Here is a 27,951-nt window from a genome sequence, read left to right on the forward strand (position 1 = left end):
TGGTGAAGCAGGTCTGCAGGTGTCTGTCTTTCTCTCCCCCTCTGTCTTCCCCCTCCTCCATTTCTCTCTGTCCTATCCAACAATAATGACAGCGACAATAATAACTACAACAATAAAACAACAAGAGCAACAAAGGGAAATAAATATTTAAAAAAAGGTGTAAGTGGGGCAAAACAGGCAGAACACAGAAGCCACTGAAGGGGGACACTACCGACGGGGAATGCACAGCTCAGAGGAGCTGTCTGTCTATCCTGCCCAGCCTTAAAGTTCTGCCTAAAGTGCCATGCCCTAGATGAGGTCTTACAAGAATATCACTCAGTGTAAGATACTCATGTGACGGGCCAGGTGGTGATGCACCTGGTTGAGTGGTGCATAAGGACTTAAGTTCAGGTCCCCACCCCACCGGCAGGGGTGCAACTTCACTAGTGGTGAAGCAGTGCTGCAGGTCTCTCTCTCTCTCTCTCTTCCTCACTATCTCCCCTCCCCTCTCAACTTCTGTCTCTATCCAAAGCAAATAAAATAAAAAATAAAGATGTTCAAGTGATGTACCTGGAGGTGGCACAGTGGATAAAACGTCAGACTTTCAAACATGACGTCTGGAGTTTGATTCTCAGTGTTGCGCATACCAGAGGGATACTCTGATTATCTCATTTTCTCTTCTTCACATTAATAAGCTCATATTCAGGTGACTATGCAGACCAACACACACACACACACACACACACACACACACACACACACACACACACACACACACACGGCACCAAGAAGGAAATGCACACGAGAGAGAACCCTCAGGAAGAGAGAAGAAAGCTGACAGAGGAAGACCCAACTGGCTGGGCAGTCAGGCAGGACTACCTGAGTCCTGACCCCTCCACTCACTAGCTGTATAGACAGACCTGGGTGAGCCTGCTTGTGTCCTCATGCCAGAAGTGGAGGTGACAATGCCTGCCCCTGGTGTGACCGTGAGAGACATGTGACGTGGTGCCAGGCATTTGGAGCATGATTACACACAAACCATGGCAGCTATTGTCTGACTATAGGAGGGGATGCTCAGCAAAGCTGGAGGGTCTAACAGCTAAATGAATGCTGCTGAGACACTGTGTGAGCTGGGCTTGGAGCCACCCGGCCAGCTCTGCTGGACTTTTCGGTGCTTCTCCACGTGTATCATGCTCCAGCCTGTCACTTGGTCTGGCAAACTGTGTCACATGGTGAGAACTTCCCCACATCACTCCACATGATGCCACTCTTGTCCATTAGCCTCAGGAAATAAGTTGTCTTTTTCTTCCAAGTCCCCTCTTTCCAGTGGCTTGTTTCCCAAGGACCCTCTGATTTCCTGTCTTAAAACAAAACCACCTGGGTCAGGAGACGGCTTGCCTGGTCGAGCATGCACTTTACCTATGTGAGGACCTGGGTTTGAGCCCCTGGCCACCACATGGGAGCACCACGCATGGGGAAATTTCACAGGTGGTGGTGCAGTGCTATGGTGTCTCTCTCTCTCTCACCCCCCCCACCTCTGAAAACAACAAAATAGTCTGCTGGGAGTAATAGGACTGGAGCCCCGGTGGCAAGGAAAAACAAAAACAAAACAGCAAAGCCACCACCACAGAGCCCTTCCCCCCGATTCTGCTTAGTCTTCGAGCTACTGCTTTAAGTCTTTTCTTCTCCTTTTGGTCGTGTTTCAAAACAGGAGACCCAGGCCCCCAGGTGATGTCATTTGGCCCTCTCAAACTACCACCTTTGTGCTAAGGATACCTGAGTCCCCATCTCTACCTGCCTCTCTGAGGGCAGTCCTGTGAATACATGCCTGGCGGGTATCCTTCCTTTTTACCTGATTGTCCCGTGCCCGCGGGCTCTTACCTCTCAGTACACCCAGAGTGGACCTGCAAGCCCTGTTCCCCAAGCCCTGTTCCTCCCTCAATCTCATGACATCAGTCACACTGCCTTCTAGCCAAGCCCCCAAATTTGTAGTTACTTTTTCATTTTCTTCTTTCTCCACTCTTATCCCCACCTCCCAGCTGATATGGTCTTTTTTTTTTCCATTGCCATCAGAGTTATTATTGGAGTTTTGTGCCGGCACTATGAATCCACCACTCCTAGTGGTCATATCTTATAGGCCAGAGGAGAGAAATGGGGGGGGGGGGAAGGCAATTACAGAAGGAGAAAGACAGACATTTGCAGATCTGCTTCAGTGCTCATGAAGCTCCCCCCCCCCGCAGGTGGGGAGCGGGGGCTTGGATCTGGGTCCTTGAGCACTGTAATGTGTGCACTCAACCAGGTGCACCACCACCCTGTCCCCATCACGATTTCTACTGCTGCATTCTTCTACGTGTTTTCCTTGCTGCCATTCCACTCCACACACTTCTCTCAAAATCAGAGCTGAAGATACCACCACCACCTTGCTGACTGAAACTCTATGCTCTACTCCTGCTATCTTCAGAATCAACTACACACTCACTCATGGACCAAAAACACTTCTGAGAGAGAAACAGATAGAACCCAAGTTGGACACCACCTTATGAAACCTCTGGTCTCTATGTAATTAATCATTCCTCTTTTTGGGCTTCCATGGCCTCAAAACTTTTTTTTTAATTAAAAAAATTTTTTGAGGGGTTGGGAGGTGGTGTACCGGGTTAACTGAACATAGTACAAAGCGTAAGGATCCCCAGAAGGATCCTTGTTTAAGCCCCCTGCTCCTCACCTTCACAAGCAGTGAAGCAGGTTTGCAGGTGTCTATCTTTCTTTCTTCCTCTCTATCTTGCCTATCTCTCTCAAATTCTCTCTGTCCTATCAAAAATAAATAAATGGTAACAGGAATTGTAGATTTGGGTGCAGTTACCAAGCTCCAGCGATAACCTTGGAGGTCAGAAATATTTTTTTTTTAAATATCTTTATTCATTTATTGGATAGAGACAGCCAGAAATCAAGAGAAAATGGGGTAATAGAGAGGAAGAGAGACAGAGAGACAGCGGCAACATTGCCTCAACCCTAGAAAAGCTTTCCCCTGCAGGTCGGGAAAGGGGCTTGAACCCGGGTCCTTGCGCATTGTAATATGTATGCTCAACCAGTTGTGCCACCACCTGGCCCCCACAACAATTATTTTAAGTTGATTTTAGAAAGTTACTTCAAATATTAAAAAAGCATCTCTGACATGTAACCCATAGAAAAGAAATATAGTTTTAAGGTATATACTTTGGTATATAAAAGTTTCTCAGTTTATGCATAGCTGAACAACAATCCCCATGATCTAATTCCAAGAGATCTTCATCACCCCACTAATAAAACAGTCACTCTCTCATCCACTGGCAACTATTAGAGTACTTTCTGCCCTTACTTATTCTTTTTTATTTATTTTTTATTTAAGAAAGGATTAATTAACAAAACCATAGGGTAGGAGGGGTACAACTCCACACAATTCCCTCCGCCCAATCTCCATATCCCACCCCCTCCCCCGATAGCTTTCCCATTCTCTATCCCTCTGGGAGCACGGACCCAGGGTCATTGAGGGTTGCAGAAGGTAGAAGGTCTGGCTTCTGTAATTGCTTCCTCGCTGAACATGGGCTTTGACTGGTCGGTCCATACTCCCAGTCTGCCTCTCTCTTTCCCTAGTAGGATGGGTCTCTGGGGAAGCTGAGCTCCAGGACACATTGGTGGTTTCTTCAATCCAGGGAAGTCTGGCCGGCATCCTGATGACACCTGGAACCTGGTGACTGAAAAGAGAGTTAACATACAAAGCCAAACAAATTGTTGAGCAATCATGGACCCAAAGCTTGGAAAAGTGGAGAGGAAGTATTAGGGAGGTACTCACTGCAAACTCTAGTATACTTCTGCTTTCTTACTTTGGTGCCATACTCCAAACTCAGTCAATTTCTGCTTTGCGTTTCTACTTCTTTTTTCTTTTTTTTTTTTACATGCATAACATTCCCCAGATTCCCATTTAGCAATACAACCCCCGCTATTTCATTCGTAATTTTTCATGGACCTGTATTCTCCCCACCCACCCATCCACCCCATAGTCTTTTACTTTGGTGTAATACTCCAATTCCATTTCAGGTTCGACTTGTGTTTTCTTTTCTAATCTTGTTTTTCAACTTCGGCCTGAGAGTGAGATCATCCCATATTCATCCTTCTGTTTCTGACTTGTTTCACTCAACATGACTTTTTCAAGGTCCATCCAAGATCGGCTGAAAACGGTGAAGTCACCATTTTTTACAGCTGAGTAGTATTCCATTGTGTATATATACCACAACTTGCTCAGCCACTCATCTGTTGTTGGACACCTGGGTTGCTTCCAGGTTTTGGCTATTACAAATTGTGCTGCCAAGAACATATGTGTACACAGATCTTTTTGGATGGATGTGTTGGGTTCCTTAGGATATATCCCCAGGAGGGGAATTGTAGGGTCATAGGGTAGGTCCATTTCTAGCCTTCTGAGAGTTCTCCAGACTGTTCTCCACAGAGGTTGGACCAATTGACATTCCCACCAGCAGTGCAGGAGGGTTCCTTTGACCCCACACCCTCTCCAGCATTTGCTGCTGTTACCTTTTCTGATGTGTGACATTCTCACAGGAGTGAAGTGATATCTCATTGTTGTCTTGATTTGCATTTCTCTGACAATCAGAGACTTGGAGCATTTTTTCATGTGTTTCTCGGCCTTTTGGATCTCTTCTGTGGTGAATATTCTGTCCAATTCCTCCCACCATTTTTGGATGGGGTTATTTGTTGTCTTGTTGTTGAGTCTGGTAAGCTCTTTATATATGTTGGTTATTAAACTCTTATCTGATGTATGGCATGTAAAGATCTTCTCCCATTCTGTGAGGGGTCTCTTGATTTGGGTAGTGGTTTCTTTTGCTGTGAAGAAGCTTTTTAATTTGATGTAGTCCCATAGGTTTATACTTGCCTTAGTCTTCCTTGTAATTGGATTCGTTTCATTGAAAATGTCTTTAAAATTTATGCGGAAAAAAGTTCTTCCAATATTTTCCTCTAAGTATCTGATAGTTTCTGGTCTAACATCTAAGTCCTTGATCCACTTGGAATTTACTTTTGTATTTGGTGAAATACAGTGATTCAGCTTCATTCTTCTGCATGTTTCAACCCATTGTTTCCAACACCATTTGTTGAAGAGACTCTGCTTTCCCCATGTAATAGTCTGGGCCCCTTTGTCAAAGATTAGATGTCCATAGGTGTGGGGCCTCATTTCTGGGCTCTCAATTCTATTCCACTGGTCAGTGTGTCTGTTCATGTTCCAGTACCAAGCAGTTTTGATGACAGTGGCCCTATAATATAGTTTGAGATCTGGCAGTGTGATGCCTCCAGTTCTGTTCTTTTTTCTCAAGATTGTTTTGGCAATTCTAGGTCTTTTCTGGTTCCAGATAAACATTTGTAGCATTTGTTCTATTCTCCTAAAAAATGTGCTTGGGATCTTGATGGGGATAGCATTAAATTTGTAGATGGCTCTGGGTAATATATTCATTTTGATGATGTTAATTCTTCCAACCCATGAGCATGGAATATCTTTCCACTTCTTTGTGTCTTTTTCAATTTCTTTGAGTAGTGACTCATAATTTTCAGTATACAAGTCTTTCACTTCTTTGGTTAGGTTTATTCCTAGATATTTTATTGTTTTTGTTGCTATAGAAAAAGGAACTGATTTCTGGATTTCAATTTCTTCTAACTTAGTGTTTGCATAGAGGAATGCCACTGACTTTTGAATGTTAATTTTATAGCCTGACACATTACTGTATTGCCTGATGATTTCCAAAAGCTTCTTGCTAGATTCCTTAGGTTTTTCCATGTATATTATCATGTCATCTGCAAATAAGGAGAGTTTGACTTCTTCTCTTCCAATCTGTATTCCTTTAATTCCTTGCTCCTGCCTGATTGCTATGGCAAGAACTTCCAACACTATGTTGAATAGTAATGGTGATAGTGGGCAGCCCTGTCTAGTACCTGATCTGAGGGGAAATGCTTCCAGTTTTTCACCATTGAGTATGATGTTGGCTGTAGGTTTGCTATATATAGACTCCACTATCTTCAGGAATTTTCCATCTATTCCTATTTTTTGTAGTGTTTTGATCATAAAGGGATGTTGTATTTTGTCAAAGGCTTTCTCTGCATCTATTGATATGACCATGTGGTTTTTGGTCTTGCTTTTGTTGATGTGGTGGATCACATTGATTGATTTACGTATATTAAACCAACCTTGCATGCCTGGGATAAACCCCACTTGGTCATGATGAACAATCTTTTTGATATACTGCTATATCCGGTTGGCTAGAATTTTGTTCAATATTTTCGCATCTATGTTCATCAGAGATATTGGTCTGTAGTTTTCTTTTTTGGTTGTGTCCCTGTCTGCTTTTGGTATCAGGGTGATGTTGGCTTCATAGAAGCTGGCAGGGAGTATTCCAGTGTCTTCAATCTTCTGGAAGACTTTTAAAAGTAGAGGTATTAGTTCTTCTTTGAAAGTTTTGTAGAATTCATTTGTAAAACCATCTGGTCCAGGACTTTTATTTTTGGGAAGATTTTTGATAACTGTTTCAATTTCATTAGCTGTGATGGGCCTGTTCATGTTATCCACTTCCTCTTTACTTAGTTTTGGAAGTTGGTAGGTATCTAGGAAATCATTCATTTCTTCCAGGTTCTCTAGCTTGGTGGCATATAGTTGTTCATAGAAGCCTCGCATGATATGTTGAATTTCTGCAGTGTCTGTTGTGATATCTCCTCTTTCATTTACTATCCGATTTATTTGGGTCTTCTCCCTTTTTTGTTTTGTAAGTCTGGCTAAAGGTTTGTCGATTTTGTTTACTCTTTCGAAGAACCAACATTTACTTTCATTGATCTTTTGTATGGTTTTCCTATTCTCAATGTTATTTATTTCTGCCCTAACTTTAGTAATTTCTGTCCTTCTGGTTGCTTTAGGGTTCCTTTGTTGTTCTTCTTCTAGGTCTTTAAGATGTGCAATCAGGCTGTTTATTTGTGCCTTTTCTTGTTTCCTAATGTGTGCTTGTATAGCTATGAACTTCCCTCTTAGGACTGCTTTAGCTGTGTCCCAAATATTTTGATAGCTTGTGTCTTCATTTTCATTGAACTCCCGAAACATTTTGATTTCTTCCTTGATTTCCTCTTTGACCCAGAAGTTGTTAAGAAGTGTACTGTTGAGCTTCCACATTTTGGCACTGTTACTAATCTTTTGTTGATTGTTAAGTGTTAGTTTAATTCCACTGTGGTCTGAGAAGATGCTTGGGATGATTTCAGTGCTCTTGAATAGGCTGATGCTGTCTTTGTGGCCTAACATATGGTCTATCCTTGAGAATGATCCATGTGGATTTGAGTAAAATGTGTATTCCAGTTTCTTGGGATGAATGACTCTGAAAATGTCCAATAGTTCTAGTTTATCTATCTCTTCATTTAGCTCCCTTATGTCTTTACTGATTTTCTTCCTGGATGATCTGTCAAGTTGAGATAGTGGGGTGTTGAAGTCCCCTACTATGATTGTGTTACTGTTAATATATTGCTGTAGCTCTTTCAGTAGAAGTTTGATGTATTTAGATGGCTTCTCATTGGGTGCATAGATATTAATAATTGTTAAGTTCTCTTGATTGACTGATCCTCTGAGCATTAAGTAGTGTCCATTCCTATCTTTTTTAATCTTATCTATTTTAAAGTCTATCATGTCTGATATGAGAATAGCTGTTCCTGCCCTTTTTTGTGGGCTATTGGCTTGAATGATAGTTTTCCATCCTTTCACTTTAAGTCTGTGTTTGTCTTGTTGCGTTAGGTGAGTTTCCTGTAGACAACATATTGTTGGGTTGTGTTTTCTGATCCATCTTCCTACTCTGTGTCTTTTAATAGGTGAATTCAGGCCATTCACATTTATTGATATCAAAGATTGAAGATATTTTAACGCCATTCTTGTAGAGTTTTAGAGTGTTTTGATATATGTTCTATTTGTGGTGGTCTGGTTGTTTATAGGAAACCTTTCAGAACTTCTTTCAAGGCAGGCTTGGTGATGGTTGCTTCCTTCAACTGTTGCTTGTCTGAGAAGGTTTTGATGCTTCCATCTAGTCTGAATGACAATCTAGCAGGATATAGTATTCTTGGCTGAAAGCCTTTCTCATTGAGCACTTGATAGATATCCCCTTACTTATTCTGAACCTCCATGTAAATAGAGTCATACTATATGACTTTTCTCATGTTTCCACTGTTTTTCCACATTACAGTATGCACCAGTATCTCATCCCTTTTATCTTTTTATGGCTGAGTAATATGCCATCATAAGGGCATGCCAGGTTTTGTTTATCCATCATCAATGAACATTTACATTACCTATGCTTCATGGCAATTGTGGATAATGCTTATTAACATTCATGTGCAAGTGTCAGAGTGAACATCTGCTTCCTGTTTTAAAAATTTATTTACTTACTTATATTATTTGCTAGGACAAAGAGAAACCGAGAGGGAAGGGGGATAGAGAGATACCTGCAGCACTACTTGAATGCTCATGAAATTTTCCCTCTGCAGGTGGGGACTGGAGGCTTGAACATGGGTCCTGTGTTTGGTAATATAGGCATTTAATCAGGTGTGCTGCCACCTGCGCTCCACCCCTCAACATCTGCTTTCAAGTCATGCGGGGATACACCCAGGACTGGAACTGATGGGTTATGCTGTGTTTCTCTGTTTAGCATCTGCTAGCTTTCATAGCGACCTTGCTATTTTACACTCCCACCATGGATAGTGATGACAGACTAGGACAGTGAGTATGCTGGAAACATGTCAACAGGTATTTCTAGGATCCTCCACACGCTCACCAACAATGATTCTCTTCTAGTGCTGTGGCTTTAGGCATTCTAGCAAGTACAGAGTGGTTTTGTCCTTGTTTTGTCTCAGTTTTATCTGTTTTATCCCTAGCATGCCCCCCAACCTCTTAGATATTCAGTAGTTGTTAAGTAAATGAGTGTATTTTGAAAACATTTCTTTGGAAAAGAAGTTGAAAAACAAGATAGGAAGAGAAAATACTAAGCAGAACTTGGAATGGAGTTGGCGTATTGCACCAAAGTAAAAGACTTTGAGGTGGGTTTAAAAAAAATCTGGGTTAACCCTAAGACAGCAGGAACCTCACATCTTCACTATAGAGCCCCTACTTCCCCCAGTCCTGGAACCCTTGGATAGGACCCACTTTCCCGTATGCATCTCCCAATCCAAACCAAATAATATTGCATCTGCCGATCACAACCTAACCAAAGCAACGATTGCCACCTCAACATGCTTCACCTCAGACTGTGTCCAGAGACTTCACGTGTGGAATGACAACCCTTCAGCTTCATTACTCGGGTGAGACCTTTCCTTTTATAGTACACTCTAATTTCATCTCAGGTAGTTCACTTTCCAACGAAGTCCCATAACCTAGATATACACCAGTTTCTGTGAGAGAGAGCTTATGTGCACACGTATCCATAAACTACTGCAAAATAAATACCTGAAAGCAGAAGTACACTAGAGTCTGCAGTGAGCACCTCCCTAACACTTCCTCTCCACTATTCCAAGCTTGGGATCCATGATTGCTCAACAAATTGTTTGGCTTCATATGTTAACTCTCTTTTCAATCACCAGGTTCCAGATGCCACCAAGATGCTGGCTAGGCTTCCCTGGATTGAAGACCCCACCAATGTGTCCTAGAGCTCAGCTTCCCCAGAGACACACCTTACTAGAGAAAGAGAGAGGCAGACTGGGGGTATGGACCGACCAATCAACGTCCATGTTCAGCGGGGAAGCAATTACAGAAGCCAGACCTTCTACCTTCTGCAACCCTCAACGACCCTGGGTCCATGCTCCCAAAGGGCTAGAGAATGGGAAAGCTACCATGGGAGGGGGTGGGTTATGGGGATTGGGTGGTGGGAATTGTGTGGAGTTGTACCCCTCCTACCTTATGTTTTTGTTCACTAATCCTTTCTTAAATAAAAAATTAAAAAAAAAAATCTGGGTTAAAAAAAAAAAGAGTGTATTTTCTCATCACTCTGCTTTTGGTCTATGCTGTCTATGCTGTCTGTTCTCATATTCTCCCTCCCATTTCTATCACCTACTAAAGTCCCTGTTTGGGGCTGGGCAGTGGTACAGTTGGTTCAATGCACACATTATTTATTACCATGAGTAAGGACAAGGGTTCAAGTCCCCAGTCCACATCTACAGGGGGGAAAGCTTCATGAGTTGTATAGTAGGATTGCAGGTATCTCTCTTTCTATCTATCTTCCCCTCCCCTCTCAATTTCTCTCTGCCCTATGATTTAGAGAGAAAATAAACTAAATCTGCTGTTTGTTAAGGTCCACCTAAAATATTATCTTCTCAGTGAATTCCCCCCTGCATTTCCCATAAGCACTTACTCACTCATTTGTTTTATTACTGCAAAGCCCTTGGCTCCTCCCCTTCTCCTACTGTATTCTGTTTTGAAAGTTCCCCATTAGATGTGAAACATGGTGAAAGCAAAAACAACCTGACCTTTGCCATCCCTGCATATCAGCAGGGCTGTAAACAATGCTTTGTTGTATATTGTATATTGTTCACTTAACAGAAATAAAGGGGTAAGGCACCACACGTCAGCACCTTGGCATCCACACCTATGACAGCATATAATTATATCTTCATTCACCCAATGATGTCCTACTGGATTACAAGCTATCACAGGAATCTGGTTATACCACTTCAGTCAAATGAATCCTACTGTTTTCAGTGCTCCTCAGTCCCCAGGCCTGAAACTCTCTTTATCTCTCTACCGCGTCCCACCGCTATTGTTCCTTCTTACCCTCCCTTCCTTGGAAACCCCTGAAAGCAGTTTCAACTCTCTGCTTTCCCTTCAGTCTAATGTCCCTCTATTTTCCTCTGCCTGCTTTATCACTTATGTGTACTATGTCCATACATTTACCACTTTAGTCTATCTTACTTATTAGCTCTTTTTTTTCTTCCTGAGAGACCAGCAGCTCCATGATTGTTGGTGCTGGAAGCTGAACCCCTGAGCCCACAGTCCAGTGGCATGTTCCCCACCCCTCCAAGTCTCTCTACCTGACACCACCAGTTAAATCCTGCTTTAAGAAGCGCCAGTGAACTACTCTAGTTCATGACTGGTCCTGCAGCTTCATTTTTAAAGGTTTTAATATGATGGAGCATGGCCTGTGAATTAAGCTGCACCCTACTCTAGACTGCACCGACATGTCTGCCCTTCATTAAGGGGAAGGCCAGTGGCTTACCTGTAACTCCTTTTCCTCCTGCCTCAGCATGCTCATAAGGATCTGGGTGGCATGCTTTTGAACTTCAGGATCCTAAGAATAAAAAAAATGTGACAGTCATGAGAGTTGGGCATGGGTTCTTCTACCTGCTGACTCTCAGGTAAGGAAAGCATAAAGGCCTAAATGTGTTTTGTGTATCTCACTAGAATGCAATAAACATTATTATTATTATTACTTTTTAATCTTACTCCTGAACTTCCTAGAAACCTTGGCTATTATTATCCATGGTATCACAAAGCCTCCAGGATAAGCTGGCTCGGGCCTTCTTTCCAACCGGAAAATCCTGTTCCCTGTCCCTATTTGCATCTTGTTCCCTTTGAACTTCTTGCATAGCCTGTCCCTGGCTTCTGGGTCTTGTCTCTGTTAGCTCTGTCCTTTTCAGACTCCCTCCACAGCCCAGGCTGCACTTCAGTTCTGTAAGCTGCCTCTGTCCCCCTTGACCTACCCCAGTCCTCACTACAGTGATGGCACAGCCCACTGGGGGTGTGCACTGCCTCTCTCCTCAGAGCCTCTGGGCTGAGAAAACACAATACAGCAGCCCTCGTCTGGTCTGACTGGCTTGATGGTCTTCACATCATTGTGGTTTGGCTCTGCAGACTCATATACCATTCCATATAACCCCCTTTCCTCCTCCTCCCCCAAAGGGGAGGGCAGGTACCTGTAGAGGTTTGGGTCCTGTGATGTGTTGTGGAGGTGGCAGCGGTGGAGGTGGTGGAGGTGGTGGAATCCCAGGGGTGAGGCAGGGAGGTCCTGCTGGTACTGGGTCCTGTTGGAGCCCAGAGATGCTGATGGGCGAGGAGGAAGAGCCCAGGAGGGTCAGGGCAACATAGGCGCCAGCTGGGGTAGGACAGACAAGGGGACATTCATGGAGACTGCTGGACATTGGGCACTCGAATTACAAGGAGTGGGGGCTTCTTCTCCCTCTCACTAAGCTTAAGTTCTATACCTACAAATGCCCGCTGATTGCTGCCCTCCCAGCTTGCCTCAACTCCAGTTCCCCTCAAAGCCCTTTCTTTACCGAGAGACCATGACCTGAGCCCTGCCATAGACATGTGGGGACACCCCTGGATACCCAGTGAGTGCCTTGCTCTTCCCTTCTCTGGCTGGACTGAGCAGCTGGTACAGACCCCAGCACACACTCCAACTCCAGCTTAATGCTCCCACCAAGCTGCCCTTAGCATTTGTTCTCACCAACTCTGTTGGGTCTTCCTGGCTTTGGGCAGAATGCTTTCTGCTTTGTCGTCCTCCTCCCACTCCCCACAGCCCCGCCAAAGGAATTGCATGAGGAGGCAAGTCTGGGGACAGGAGAGGGGAGTGAATGGGAAGAGACCTGGCGTAGCCAGGTAGCATCTAAAGGGACATGGTAACAACAGATGCTGATATGAAGACATCTGATGGGAGAGACAGAGACTGACTGTCTCTCCTTGAGGTGGTAACTAGGGACTGTGGCAGTCTGCCTGGACCATTCTGCATCAGGACTGAAGAGGAGACAAGGCTGCCCCTCAGGTCAGTGGACCTGCTCTCTTCCCCAGCCCATGTGTCGCCCACTTCCTCTATTGTCAGCTCTTTCCAACTCACATTTGATAAGCTTCACCACCTCCAGGTGGGAGCTATTGGTCACCATGGTGCCATTCACCTGTGGGGGTGTGTGAGGGGAAACAAATGACAGTGAGTCACAACCTTCCACAATAATACAAGGGAGAAAGAGTAATACTCTGGCTCGTGCAATGCAGGGGATTGAATTTGAGCTTTCATGCTTTTAAGTCCAGAGTTCTAACCACTGCATCTCCTCCCAGGCTATAGGAAGCCATTTTTTCTAAAGCTCTCTAGTCACTTCTGATCACTTGTTTACTCAAATGTCCATTCGGAATCTCTTCATGTTCATGTCTACAAGCATTCTGTCTCCCCAGCTAGCCTTAACATTTCAGGAACAAGACCTACAGTTTCATTTGTCATTCATGAACTTGTGAAAGCCCAGCAGGAACTTCAAACCAGCATTGTGTTACATGGTCAGATCATCGGCCTGAGAATCCAAAGGCCTTGGGTCCTTTGCTACAATCACCTCTCCCTCTGACTCCTGCTGATGCCCTTTGTGAAATGGGAATGAGACCTGCTCTAGCAGCCAGACTATTCTGGAGTCAGGAAGGAACTAGAACACGGAGTCCTGCCATCTCATTCCCACTGGTGCCTGCTCTCACACCACCACCCCTAACACAGCGGCTGGTGAGCAGCTTGGATGCTCACCATGGAGGAACCAGGGTCCACGTGGCCTCAAGGATGGGAGGGGGAGGTTTGCTCACCTTGATGATTCGGTCACCCTCTTTCACACCAGCTTTCATGGCTGCACCCCCTACAAAGAGAAGGCCTGCTCAGAGGAGCTGTGACTTGCCCACATCTACAGAGTATGTGCCAAAGGCCCTGGCAGGATACTTCCCTTCTATAATATCTTTTCATGTGTTTGTGCCACCTCCTGAGCTGACACACTGTCTTCTTACTTTTCTGAATTAGTTCCTTGAATAGTAGGTGCTCATCTACTCTGCTCATGTGAGGCTATTTGCAAGCTAGTGTGGACCATATAATGTCCCATGATTTGCTCTTTGCTCTACCAGACTTAGAAAGGAGGCTCCACATAGCCAGGCCTGGGAAGACAGGGGAGGCTGGGGGGAAGGCAGGGTGGGAAGTGAGAGTTGGGTCATATCTGGAAGGTCTAAGTGTGCTTTATTTAAATGTGTCTGGGTGTGTTCCAAGGGCAGTTAAGTTTCTGTTCTTATTATTGCTGTCATTATTTGCCACCAGGGTATATGCTGGGGCTTTTACTATTTCCACTCACTGCTCCTGGAAGACTTCTCTTTTCCTCAAGAGAGAAGGCGGGAAATGGAGAAAGACAGCAAAAGGAGACACCACAGTACTGCCCCACCATGCATGAAGCTTCCCCTTTGCATGGTGGCCAGGGGCTTGAACATGAGCCCTTGGACATGGTAACGTGTGTTATCATCATGCAGTGGGAAGAGTAATTACACTGTGTTAGATGTTAAGATGTTAACTGTTAACAGTAAGAGTGAACTGGGAGCAATGTGCGGAAAAAGATTATCAGAAGAGTTTCCACTGGGTTCAATGAAGGGTCAAAGCTCTGAGATATTCTGAGGATTTATGTCATTCAAGATGGTAATGGTAACTTATTTCCTATTAAAAAATTAATCTGGGGGCACTGGGCAGTGGCACATTGGGTTAAGCACATGGAGAACAAACCGTAAGGACCTGCACAAAGATACTGGTTTGAACCCTTGGCTCCTGCAGGGGGAGGGGGAGTCGCTTTATAAGTGGTGAAGCACATCTGCTGGTGTCTATTTTTCACCCTCTCTAGCTTCCTCTCTCCTCTCAGGTTGTCTCTGTCCTATCCAAAAAAACTGAAGAGAAAAAAAAAAAGAAGAATCTGGGACTGGGCAGTGGTGCACCCCATAGAACATGCATGTTATGCACAAGGACCTGGGTTCAACCCCTGGTCCCCACCTGTGTGTGTATGGGGGAAGCTTCACAAGTTAATAATGCAGTACTGCAGGTATAGGTCTTTCTGTCTTCCCTTTTCCCTTTGACTTTTCTCTATCTCTATCAAAAATGAGAAATAAATACTTTTAAAAATATGTCATTTATTTATTAATGAGGGAGAAGAGAGAGAGATAGAGAGATGGAACCAGACATCACTCTGGTACATGTGCTGCTGGGGATTGAACTCAGGATCTCATGCTTGAGAGTCCAATGCTTTATCCACTACGCCACCTCCTAGACCACTGAGTAAATAAATTGTGAAAGAGAGACAGAGAGAGAGAGAGAGAGAGGGAGAGAGAGAGAGAGAAACTGATTTGATCTATCTCCCTCTGGAAGGGGCCAAAGTAAGATGGCTGTAGCTGATGAGAGGTGCTTAGAATGTGACTAACCCTCCCAGGTTCTCTCTCAACCTGAGGAAGCTACAATCATTTTGGTTACTCTACAACTTAAAGAATTATCTATTGACCGAGTGATTTAAATATTTATTAGTGAGATAGATAACAAACCAGAGCATCACTCTGGCACATGTGATGCCAGGGATACCAGACCTCATGCTTGAGAATCCAATACTTATCCACTGTGCCATCCCCTAGATTGCCCTATTTATTTATTTAATACCGGAACAGTGCTTGGGTATAAATGATGTTGGGGACTGGATACAGTACATCAGGCTCACAAAGCATGCACTCTACCCACTGAGTCACTGCTTGCCCACACAAGCTCAGCCCTGTCATTTTAAATGATTTAGGTGCCTGGTTCATTTTACACCCACCCAGGAAGCTTTAAAAAAAAAACGAAAAAAAAAAAAAAACTCAGACTGAAATAAGTTAATGAGAAACATAGTGATTATGTTTTTTGTAAATCTGTCCCAAGATGATCATTAAATCTGCAAGATGCATTCATCTGATCACAACAAAACACCCACAGAATATGTCTAGAATTCTCTGACTTAAAAAGAAGAATTACAGTGATGGCTGCTTCCCAATTTGGCTTTTCTATGCAGAGACTCAGAGACTTCCTCCATCTAACGTGTGCTAGTTGAGGAGGAGGGCTTGCAAAGAGCTGGGCGCCCTCCTACACTGTTACCAGATACTAACAGGGGCAAGAACAAGCTGGCACAGCCAAATGGATGGAAACATGAGCTGGCTCCAAGTAAGTCAATGGTTTTAATAATCATTAACTCCTCCATGTGTGCAGCCCAGGTTTGAGCCCGATCCCCACTGAATTAAAGGAAGCTTCAGTCCTGTACTCACATCCATTCTCTCTCTCTCTCTCTCACACACACACATTTTCTCTTTCTATCTTTAAAGCAAGAAAGCATGATCCGGGAGGTGGCGCAGTGGCTAAAGCATGAGGTCCTGAGTTCAATCCCCGGCAGCACATGTACCAGACCAGAGTGATGGTTCTTTCTCTCCTTTTTCATGAATAAATAAATAAATTCTTAAAAAAAAAAAAAAAAGCAAGCAAGCAAAAAAACCAATACTCAATTCCTCAGAGTGAAAGCATTTGAATAGATGTTCTCAGACTTCCATGAGCATAGAATCATCTGGGGAATCTCGTACAAAGCCTATTCCTTGGGTCCCTTGCCAGAAACTGACTTGTGCTTGTGGGGCTGGGGTCAAGAATGGGGAACTTCTTTTCTTTTCTTTCCTTTCTCCCCCGCCCCCTTACCATAGCACTACCCAGCTGTGGTGTATGGTGGTGTGCGGGGTTGAACCTGTGTCTTTGGAGCCTCAAGAATGAGAGTCTCTTTGCATAATTATTATGTTATCTAACCCTACCTGGAATTCCTTTCCTTTCCTTTTTCTTTTTAATTTTCATTCCTTTTCTTATCTTTTTTCATTCAGCCAGAGCATTGCTCATCTCTGGCTTATGATGGTGTGGGGAATTGAATTTGGGACTTTGGCGCCTCAAGCATGTGAAACCCTCACATAACTATTATGCTGTCTCCACAACCCGGGAGTCCAATTTCTTTCTTCCTTTCTTTTTTGTTTTATAATTTTTATTTATAAAATGGAAATACTGACAAGAGTCCAACTTCTTCTAAGGAAAATTCCCAAGCTGATCTGAAAGCAATGACTATGCTTCAACACCACCCCATGCCTTTGCCCCCCAAACCCAAACTTCCAAACAGCATTGCTTCCCCTATGCTGCCTCCCACCCATGGTTTACCTTTAGGGAATTCATTATGTGCTGCTATGTCTCAGACATAGTGACCAGCTCCTGCACCAGGCAGGGTGACAAACGTGAAGGCAAGTGTGACCGGGGCTAGGGGAGGGGGGTAGGTCTCTAGTGTCTCCAATAAGGCCTCACTTCTGACTAAGCAAAAGTCACTCCCCCAACAACACTTGCTGAGGGTTATTCTGCTACTTTCCCACTTCCAAAGTGGGCAGCCAGGTTGTGAGGTCTCCCAAACTCCCTGATAATCAGCTCTAGAGCAACACCTCTCTGGCCTAGGCCACCAGAAGGAGCACAGCTGGTGTGGTGTTGTGCCGTGACACTCACCTGGCCGCACAGACTGCACCAGGACGATGCGGTCCCCGCTGACCGTGAAGCCAAAGCCATGCTGGTCCCTCTGGATGATCACACAGCGCTGGACGAGACCTGGGGAGAGAGGAGCAAGGGGCAGGGAGACAGTGTCACTGCAGGGCTCATCTTGTGAGCCAAGGCTGGCCAACAGAGCTCTGTGGCCCCCTTCCTGCAGGAAGCTCTTCCAGACTGAGCAAAGCCCTACACTCATCCTGTCCAATGCACCTCCCACAGCAACCCACACAGTCAGGAATCATGAATGGGGCCGTGTTCCACCCTGGAGACCGCCCTTCTTAGCAGAGCCTGTCTCTCCTGTGCATGTCTGTCCCTTCAGGCTGTGTGATAAGTATGGCAGAGAGGGGGCAGTGGCACACCTGGGTCCCTTTCCCCAAGGTTAACACTGCAGAAGGAGCCTATGGATCCAGGAATTCCCTGTGCTGTGGTCTCTGGTGGGTGCAACAAGTGCACTCCCCGACCAGTGAGCTCTTTCTGGAGAGCTGGGCAGCCCAAGCATGGTGCCGGGAGGCTGGGGAAGTACCAAGTCACAGGGAAGAGAAGTGGCCAGAGAAAACTGCCTTTCCATGAGTACATCCCTCTGCATAATGTGCAAATCAAGAAAGAAAAGCTATGGTTTCCAACTGTCCCTGTCCCCACTGCTGTTGCTGTACAAGGGAGCAAGCCCAAAGCCTGTCTGACTCTTGTCACTGCCAGGCCTCATCACTCCAGGCCAACTCTTTCAAGCAGGTAGACAGACAGATAGACAGATATGGAGTCGGGGAGGTACCAGAACACTAAAGCCTCCCCCAGTTTGGTGGGGGGACTTGAACCTGGGGTGTGCACGTGGGAAAGCAGGCACCCTCCCAGGCGAACTGTCTTACTGACTATGGTCTTTTCTGTAATGCTTTCATAAAGCATGAGTTCCTGAGTTAAGCCCAGCTCACTTCATGTGCTAACTTTGTCCCCTACATATTTGTGTCCTTGGGCCAATGTCTTTTCCTTCCTTTCCTTCCTTCTGGTAGAAAGAGCGAGGTAGAGAGAAAGAGAGAGAGGGAGAGAGGGAGAGAAGGAGAGAGGGAGAGAGGGAGAGAGGGAGAGAGAGAGAGAGAGAGAGAGAGAGGTACGAGACACACTGTAGCACTGAAGCTTCCCCAGGGCAGTGGGGGTTGGGCTTGAATATGGGTCACACACATGGCAAAGCAACGCACTATGCGACTGAGTTGTTTTGCTAGGCCCAGTGTAATTTTTTTTTTTTTTGAGACAGAGAGGGCTGGAGGGAGGAGGAGGGAAAGACAGTGCAATTTCTTAATTCCTCTATTCCTCAGTTTCTGTATCGTATCTGTGAAACAGGGATGATAGTCTGTGCTTTATGTCAAAACAGGCATTTTGTATAAAACACAGAGAGCACACCTAGCACTCAACAGTGCTCAATGCAGAGGCTATGTGGTTGTGCATCTGAGTAGACAGAGCTGCCTGAATGCTGCATGCCCTTTGCATTCCTGTGCCAGGAAGGTTACCTGAGGTCTCCGAAGTGTCCGAGAGCTGTCGGTGGTGGGCAGGGGACTTGCGTTCTGGTGCAGAGTCTCCCAAAGAGAGGCTGCTCAACCTGGAGGAGGAAGAAGAGAAGCACATGGGTGAACCAGGCAGGGAGGGGCCAGTTGTGCTGACTACAGAGCAGGGGGAAGCTCTGGGCTAGAAAGGCCAACCCACTCACTCTGGAACCCACCCAGCTATGTGGACTCCTAGCAGGCAGGCAAGGATGGTCTCTAAGGCAGGAGTCAAATACAAAGAGGGGAGGGCAACACACATGCACACAAATGTATGTACACACACATACACACAAATGTATGTGTATATACACACACACACACACACACACACACACACACGCTCACGTGCGCACGCCTGTGGGGGGGTCTTACCAGGATGCAATGGGGCTGATGGAACAGAGCAGCAGAGAATGAGTGCCAGAGGAAGACAGGGAGACAAAAAGCATGTTAGTTTGAGGCGGTTAATGAAGGGGATGGAAGGCAAAGATGTGGTGGGTCACACAGGTCTGCTTGGCCACAGGGAGTAGAGTCTCCCTGAGGGACCCTTGTCTTCTTTGTCCCTCACCAAACAGCATGTCTCAAGGCAATTTGGCAAGTTTTCTAGAAGGAGGGTGTGTGTGTGTGTGTGTGTGTGTGTGTGTGTGTGTGTGTGTGCGCGCGCGTGTGTGCACTGAGGTTCTGAAAACCCATTTGTCTTGTGGGTGTCCCAGGGAAATGGGGCTGGTCCGTTTGGGAGGAAGGTGTCATAGCTCCATTCCTTCAACCATCCACACGCCCCAAGCCAGATTTACTATTCACCTGAGCTCCCCTCTCAGGGATCCCCATGTCACTGCTCGCCTCTCCTCAGCAGAGGACAGGGGACTGCCAGTCCCCAAGGCAGAGGCTGCTCCTCTGAGGGGTCACATAGAGTGACAGTGCAGAGATGACTCCTGGAAGCACTGCTGACAGGGGCAAGAGCCAGTATGGATCTAAATGCTTGCAGGGGGGCAAGTAGTTAGATGGATCACAGGCTGTCAGTGTACTGATACAGGCGGGCTAGGAGATGGCTCACCAGGTAGAGCGCACACACACTTTACTGTGCACAAGAACCCCAGTTTGAGCCTCAGCTCACAGCACAGAAGCACCACGCACAGGGGAGGCTTCATGAATGGTGGAGCAGTGCAGCAGTGTCTGCCTCTCACCTTCTATCTTGAAAAATAAAATCTGCTGGGAAGCAGTGGTAGGACTGTGCAGGCATGAAGCCCCATGGGAAAAATCTGGCAAGGAAGAAAGAAAAAAGGACACACTATTTAACTGTTCCTAAGAATGAGCGAGACAGAGATGGTAAGGGATGGCCTCCAAGACCATCAGCAACAACCTGTACTAAGGGTGCTAGATGGGAAAAAAAGCAAGCTGGAGGATTTTGGTGACAGTGAAACACAGATACAGAGGAGATGATCTGAGTGTCTGTTCATACACACATGCACTATGCACTGCCTGAGTTCCCTTTGGAGGGGGGGTATAGGAGCCACACATGCTGCTGATGCCTCCGGGAAGGAAGTGAGGGGGCTGGGTCTTGGGGGTGAAGTGGGCATCTTTCCACACAGTCACCTCTGCACCCTTTCAATCCTCAATTGATGAAGGTACCATCTACTGCATGCAGTGCAGTACAGTACAGAGAAATAACTTTCAGAGTCAGAAGAGGGGGTCTTTACCCCCTCCTCACCCTGCCCATCCCTCTTACCTGGACAAGTGAGACTGCTTTTTACTGGCTGATCTTTGGACCACAGACAGAATGACATCAAGGAAGAAGAGAGCGTGATGCCCGAGAAAGTGATGCGAGATGAGAGAGAGAGAGAGAGAGAGAGAGAGAGGTGAAGAGGGAGAGAGAATATAACATAAACCAGACACGACACTGGAGATGGTCAGTTCAAAAGAGAGAACAAACAAACAAACATGCAATTCCAATTAGAAGGGCTCGGGGGGGGGGGGCAGAAATGGGCCACAGTGCAATAAACAGTGATATTACTAAACTACCTGCCAATTTTGGGGCCACTCAGCATCTTAGAACCTTTCAGTTTCCCACCAGCCTTAGTAGATGGGTAAAAGGGGCCCCTGCATCTTCCAGTGAAGGCCCCAGCCTGAGCTTGGAACAAGTGCACGGCTGCATTCTCTGCCTCCCATACTCCCCATACCAACCCCCCCAAGACCTCCAGGCAGAGCTCATCCCCTTGGCTGGAGGCTGCTGGAGAGAGCAAGGGCAATACAGGCAGGGCGGGTGGAAGATAGTGCCCTGTGTACTTGCCCTGCTCTTTTCTTTATTGGGGGATTAATGTTTTATAGTCAACAGTAGTTTGTACATATGTAACATTTCTCAGTTTTCCACATAACAATTCAACACCCTCTAGGTGTTTCTCTGCTATCATGGTCCAGGACCTAAACCCCGTACCCCACCCCAATGGTTTTTGGTGCAATACACCAAACCCTGTCCAAGTTCTGCTTTGTGTTTTATTTTTCAACTTAAAAAATTATTTTTAGTGACTTAATAATGATTGACAAGATTGTGGGATAAGAGGGGTACAATTCATACAATTCCTACCACCAGAGTACCATATCCCATCCCCTCCACTGGAAGTTTCCTTATTTATCCCTCTGGGAGTTTGGACCAAAGATCTCTATGGGGTGCAGAAGGTGGGTGGTCTGGCTTCTGTAATTGCTTCTCCACTGGACATGGCTCGCCCCCTTCTTAACTAACCCCTCTCTTTATTGGTCTCCTTTCTTCTTTTTAAAATATCAAAAGATCAATTAATTTATTTTAATTAAAACAAGAGAAGGGGGTGGGGACACCAGAGCACCATTCAGCTCTGGCTTCTGGTGGTGCTAAGGGATCAAGCCCAGGACCTCTGAGCCTCAGGTGTGCTAGTCAGTGGTATGATACCACTGGTTCCTTTTTGTCCACAGAATTCTTTCTCTCTACTCCCTCATGACTGCATCTTGCAGCCAAATAAGAAAGGAACCTTCCAGAAACCACAACCACCAACTCTCTGCAAAGGACCCTATTCCATCATCTCACCCACCCCCAAGCTCCTCACTCAGGGCAGACTCCACTTAATTGAGTTTATAATAATGAACACTCTCAAGTCCAGGCCTGTTCTAGCTAACACCACACCAGCCACATGTTAGCATATATATCTTGAATAAAGTGAAGGGCTCAGCTTCTCAGCTGCCTGACCTACACTTACAGTGCTTAGTGGCTACCTATGGCCAGCAGCCATTGGGCTTGCCAGAGCAGAACCCAGTGCCCTATAGGACAGTGCCTCCATGCTGTGCTGGGTGTGGGGACACTTTAGTAAGGGAGGCTTAGCCATTAGCAGGAAGATACGTAGACATGTGCAAGCACACAGCACTCGACCCCCGCCCCATCAGAGAAGGAGTCCAGAATACACCTCACACAGCTGACCCTTGAGGGCCTGTGTCCCCCCTCCCCCATCCTGCTCAGGAGCAAGCTCCTTCTCTTGGGGTGCTCAGACCTCCACTGCCCATACACAAGCCTAGATGGAAAGGGTTGGTGACCCTTCACCAGGCTTATTTTCATTTGCATTTGGCTGTGGGCTGCTTCATATGTTTTTTTAAGTATTTATTTATTCCCTTTTGTTGCCCTTGTTTTATTGTTGTAGTTATATTGTTGTTGTTATTGATGTCGTCATTGTTGGATAGGACAGAGAGAAATGGAGAAGGGGAGGACAGAGAGGGGGAGAGACAGACACCTGTAGGCCTGCTTCACCGCCTGTGAAGCAACTCCCCTACAGGTGGGCTGCTGGGGGCTCGAACTGGGATCCTTACGCTAGTAACCTGCTGCGCTACAGCCTGACTTCCCATGGGCTGCTTCATATTATTGAAATGTCCTGCAGCAAGCTGCAAAGGACAGCTGGGGCCTGGACAAGGACCATTCCAGAAGCTTTTGATGGTTCCTCTAAAAAACAGAAGGGGAGGGGAAATTGCGGGCAGTGACCTGTGCAGGCACAGTGGGACAGGAAGGATGATGACATAAGAAATGGTAACAGGTACAATTCTTTGCTCTCTTTTTAGAGCTTCATGGAGGAAAAGTACCACTGAACTGGAGGAGGAAATTCCCCCACAACATATTTGGGGGTACTGACCACACAGGCTGGTGGGTCAGTGAGGCCTGAGTCGGAGCAGAAATCTGGGAGGAAGCCCAAAGGCAAGGACGAGGGGAGGAGGCAGCATGGCATCAAACAGGGCTCAGCCGGGAGAGAAAGCCTTAGTGGAAGGGACTCCTCCCCCCAGTGACAGTCCTGTTGCGTTTGGGTGGCAGAGAGCACAATGCACTTGGCTTGTGCCTGATGGGTGAGGAAAGAGAGGACCCTGGAGATGGGTATGCTACCCCCCCCCCCCATACCTGGCCCTCTGAATGGCAGTAGTAGGACAAGTTTCTAACCCAGCATTCCCAGGAATCCTACAGGCTGTCGGCCAGCTGTGGAGACTGGTGAAGGGAATTCCATGCTCCTCCCAGAACTGTTTCTTCCTTTGTATCATCACCCAAAGCCACCACTGTAAGCCACACTCACTGCTTATGTCTGAGTAACTAGGGGGAGGGGGAGCCCCCATTCTCACTCTCTACTTCCAGTGCTCTGCCAGATCAGACACTCCTCTGCCCCTAAGGGCTACTTTCTGTGGGTCCCTCCAACTACGAGCCCCTTACTGTCTGTCTATATGGGTTACTCCGACTACGAGCCCCTTACTGTCTATATGGGCAGATGTGCACACAGCTGCTGGTTTTGAGGATCTTTCTTTCCTCGTGGCTCCCAAACCCTTTTCAAACCCATTCTTATCACATATTTACCTTTTTCTGCATCTACAGAATCCTAAAAAAGTGCTTTCTCACCTCTTCCTCCCACTGGCTTTCACCCCTTCTCTCTCTCTCTCTTTTCCTTACCGGGACACTGCTCGGCTCTGGCTTATGGTGTGCTGGGTATTGAAACTGGGACCTCAGAGCCTCAGGCATGAAAGTCTTTTTGTATCACCATTATGCTGACTCTCCCTATGCCACCTTCTTTTTTTTTAATATTTATTTTATTTATTCCCTTTTGTTGCCCTTGTTGTTTTATTGTTGTAGTTATTATTGTTGTTGTCGTTGTTGGATAGGACAGAGAGAAATGGAGACAGGAGGGGAAGACAGAGAGGAGGAGAGAAAGATAGACACCTGCAGACCCTGCTTCACCACTTGTGAAGCGACTCTCCTGCAGGTGGGGAGCCAGGGGCTCGAACTGAGATCCTTATGCCTGTCCTTGCACTTTGCACCACCTGCGCTTAACCTGCTGCGCTATCGCCTGACTCCCTCTTTTTCTATATTTCATTTACCCTGGCATTTTAGCTTGAGAAGTACATTAAAGTTGGAGGCTCAGTGGGATAAAAATGACCTGGAACTCCCTTTGTCTAGATTCATCAAATGATGTTTACTTATCAAAGCTACCCTTCCTATGATCCTGATGTGCCAGGCATCCTTACCTCTTAAACTTCAATACTCAGCTGATCCCCACCAAGACCCCTGGGTTCTTCTATGCAACTACAGTGCCTGTTATCGGCACATCTGACTTACTTATTTATTTTTGGATAGAGGTAGAAACTGAGCGGGAAGGGGGAGATAGAGAGATAAAGAGACTTGAAGCACTACTTCACAGATTGTGAAACTTCCCCCTTTCGGTGGGGAGTAGGGGGCTTGAACCCAGGACCTTGCACATGGTAACATGTGCCCTATTGGGTGTGCCACCTAGTCTCCTACAGTCCACATTCAACCCCCCACCCCCAACTGCTCTGTGAGTCTACACAGCTGCTCCTGACTGCCTTAGCTCAGGAACCAGCCACAGATCTCAAACTGTATTCACTTGTGTCTCCTTTCAACTCACTGACTCCAACTTCCCTTCCTTGGTGGCTCCCGACACTGACATGTAGAGGAACTCAGGCTAGCTTTCGTCATGAGAAATGATTCTCAATGGCTTTCATCTCCTGGTGATTAGATGCAGATGAAACACTTGAAAAAGAGCACTGTGTAAGGGAGGCTGGCTGGGTGGCTTAGCTATGCCTGGTGCAGCTGGGCTCGACTACTTATGTAAGCAGTTCTCCATCCTGAGACCTCAGTGGTTAAAGTGTGTTCTCCCATGCAAACCAAGGTGAAATCTATGGGGGTGATGTTTTCAGATCAGAAGACTATCCCGATCTCCAACCACCTCTTACCCCATCCCACCTGATGAAGAAATTCTTGCCTGGTCAACAATGGCAATGTGCTAATTCTGTTGTTCCCTTTCATCCACTAGCGAGCAGTCTTCATATGAGGGTCATGACAGAGCCAGGGAGATAGCACAGTGGTTATGCAAAAAAGACAGAGGCTCTTAGGATCAATGCCCAGCACCACCATATGCCAGAGCTGAACAGTGCTCTAGTATAAAAACAACAACAGTGACATCATGGCATTCCTTTTCTGCAGCAGTTCTATGAATATAGGTACTACCCTCCCCCACAATGCACTCATTATACACTCCATTATCATTATTAAAAACAAAAGTTTAAATGTTCCCAGTTTGTTTGGTGGAAGCCTCTACAAAGTGCTGCCTGTGTCCTCTTAATGTGTCACCATCTGCCCTTTTGGGTGCAGAGAAAGACACATCAGGCTCACTGTGTACATATGCCAGGCCAGAAGCAAATGTTTCCCTATCAAACCCTAGCATACGGTCTATTTAGAGACAAGATCGAGTGGCCTGGGAGGTGGTGCAGGGCTCTTGAACTTGCAAGTAGGAGGGCTATCACATATGCTAAGTGCTGCTCCCACCTTTCTTTGTATACCATGTGAAATAAAGCAAATAAACCGTAAAAGCAAGAACTAGGGCACAGTGCTCACTGCTGCCAATCCATCAATGTTTCTCAGTCCTGTCACGGTGGGAGCTTGGGAACACTGGGGAAACTTGAGTTCACGTTAAAATCTCCAGCTTGCTTTCTTCCTCGTCTCCCCAAGTGCATGTTGTACCTCCTCTGTTCCCAAACAGCACTATATTTGTTCATGAGTTGGTTCCATTCTCAAACATGTGCAAGATAGCATCTGGATTACTGCACCAAGAGCAAGGATGACCACAGACTAAGTCAAATTCAAGGTTTCCTGTGACTCCTTCTGGTTTTAGACTATATCGCATGACAAGTATATAGTCAGCACTGTGTATAAAGGCTACTTTGGACTGAAAAACAATTATTTAATGGGCAAAGGCTTTTTATATTTTAATTAATTAATTATTTTACCAGAGCACTGCTCAGCTCTGGCTTATGGTGGTATGGGAGATTGAACCTAGGAACTGGGAGCCTCAGGCATGAGAGTCACTTTGTATCGCCACCATGCTATCTCCCCTGCTTTGGACTGAAAAAAAAATTACATCTATTAATATGAGATACATTTAGGGTGATTTTTTAAATATTTTATTTGATTTTAGAGTTTATTTTCAGATGTATCTTATTTATTTATTTTTGAATAGTTAACTATTCTGGGGGTTGGGTGGTGGTACACTTCCTCAAGGAGCATATAATGCTTAAGCATATACATTACTATGCACAATGACCCAGGTTTGAGCCACTGTTCCCTACCTGCGGGGGGTGGGGGGTGCTTCATGAGCAGTGAAGCAAGTACTGCAGGTGTCCCTCTCCCTCTCAATTTCTTTATGTCCTATCAAATAAAAAGAAAAGGATAAAAGGGGGGGGGGTGGTTTAAGGAGTTGGGCAGTAGTGCAGTGGATTAAGCGCATGTGGTGCAAAATGCAAGGACTGGTGTTAAGGATCCCGGTTCGAGCTCCCGGCTCTGCCCCTGTAGGGGAGTCACTTCACAGGCGGTGAAGCAAGTCTACAGGTGTCTGTCTTTCTCTCCCCCTCTCTGTCTTCCCCGCCTCTCTCCATTTCTCTGTCCTGTCCAACAACAACAACATCAGTAACTACAACAATAAAATAACAAGGGCAACAAAAGGGAATAAATAAATATTAATAAAAAAAAGGGGTCACCAGGGGCAGTGGATTTGACGGCCTGGGATCAACTGAGCCAAAGAAAGAGAAGGAGGATATGAAGGGGAAGGGGTGGGGGAGGGGAGAGGGGGAGGAGTAGTTATCATTTTCATGGTTGAAAACTCAAAAGTGCACATTCCAGGGGGTCGGGCGGTGGCACAGTGGGTTAAGCGCAGGGACTGGCGTAAGGATCCCAGTTCGAGCCCCTGGCTCCCCACCTGCAGGGGAGTCGCTTCACAGGCAGTAAAGCAGGTCTGCAGGTGTCTATCTTTCTCTCCCCCTCTCTGTCTTCCCCTCCTCTCTCCATTTCTCTCTGTCCTATCCAACAACGAACAACATCAACAATGGCAATAATAATAACCACAACGAGGCTACAACAACAAGGGCAACAAAAAGGGAGAAAAATGGCCTCCAGGAGCGGTGGATTCATGGTGCAGGCAACGAGCCCAGCAATAACCCTGGAGGGGAAAAAAAAAAAGTGCACATTCCAGAGTGTATTCAGAGGTACCCTAGCCAAAGCTTTACCCACTCTTCAGTGAATAAGCACTTTCATCCATTCTTTGTTTTCTTTCTGTGTTTCTTCTTGTAAAATTAAGCGAATACTTACTTATCTGTGTCCTTATTTTCCTTGCTTGCTTATATGACAGACTGTATCTTAAACCTTTTCCATTTTGCTTTCCCAGGTAGTATATTCTTAAAGTGATTTCCTAGTTACCCCCCACCACCACCCCAACTATCCCCTCTGGAATTTCTCTCCATGGAGCCCAGCTCTCCAGTTCTCTGAGGGCCTATTCTATCTTATGACTGTGTCAACTTAACTATTTAATGGCCAGCTTCACTGTTTCTGGCCATGTGAAACTCACAGCAGCTCCGGAGCACAGCACAAGGCAGGTACTCAGTAGAGAGACAGGGAGTCTGATGACACACGTGGAGGCACTTGGCCGACATCTGAACATCACATGTCTATCATAGAGGACTCACAGCGGCATGCACAATACTTGTAAGTGAACAACCTC

The 27,951-nt window shown here is 45.9% G+C and overlaps 1 protein-coding gene across 11 annotated transcripts in view; it reads right to left on the bottom strand.

Annotated features, from left to right (window-relative positions):
* ARHGEF11 (Rho guanine nucleotide exchange factor 11) overlaps window positions 1-27,951 on the bottom strand; it is a 127,083-nt gene that overhangs the window by 43,357 nt on the left and 55,775 nt on the right. For all 11 annotated transcript variants that reach the window (XM_060201651.1, XM_060201645.1, XM_060201650.1 and 8 more), the window contains exons 2-7: window positions 18,869-18,957; window positions 17,331-17,429; window positions 13,580-13,629; window positions 12,858-12,915; window positions 11,938-12,116; window positions 11,241-11,312 (exon numbers count right to left, since the gene is read on the bottom strand). In XM_060201651.1, coding sequence (XP_060057634.1) covers window positions 11,241-11,312; window positions 11,938-12,116; window positions 12,858-12,915; window positions 13,580-13,629; window positions 17,331-17,429; window positions 18,869-18,957 — 547 coding nt within the window. The remainder of the gene's footprint in view (window positions 1-11,240; window positions 11,313-11,937; window positions 12,117-12,857; window positions 12,916-13,579; window positions 13,630-17,330; window positions 17,430-18,868; window positions 18,958-27,951) is intronic.

Source organism: Erinaceus europaeus, chromosome 11, assembly GCF_950295315.1.
Source record: "Erinaceus europaeus chromosome 11, mEriEur2.1, whole genome shotgun sequence".
Classification (NCBI taxonomy): Eukaryota; Metazoa; Chordata; class Mammalia; order Eulipotyphla; family Erinaceidae; genus Erinaceus; species Erinaceus europaeus.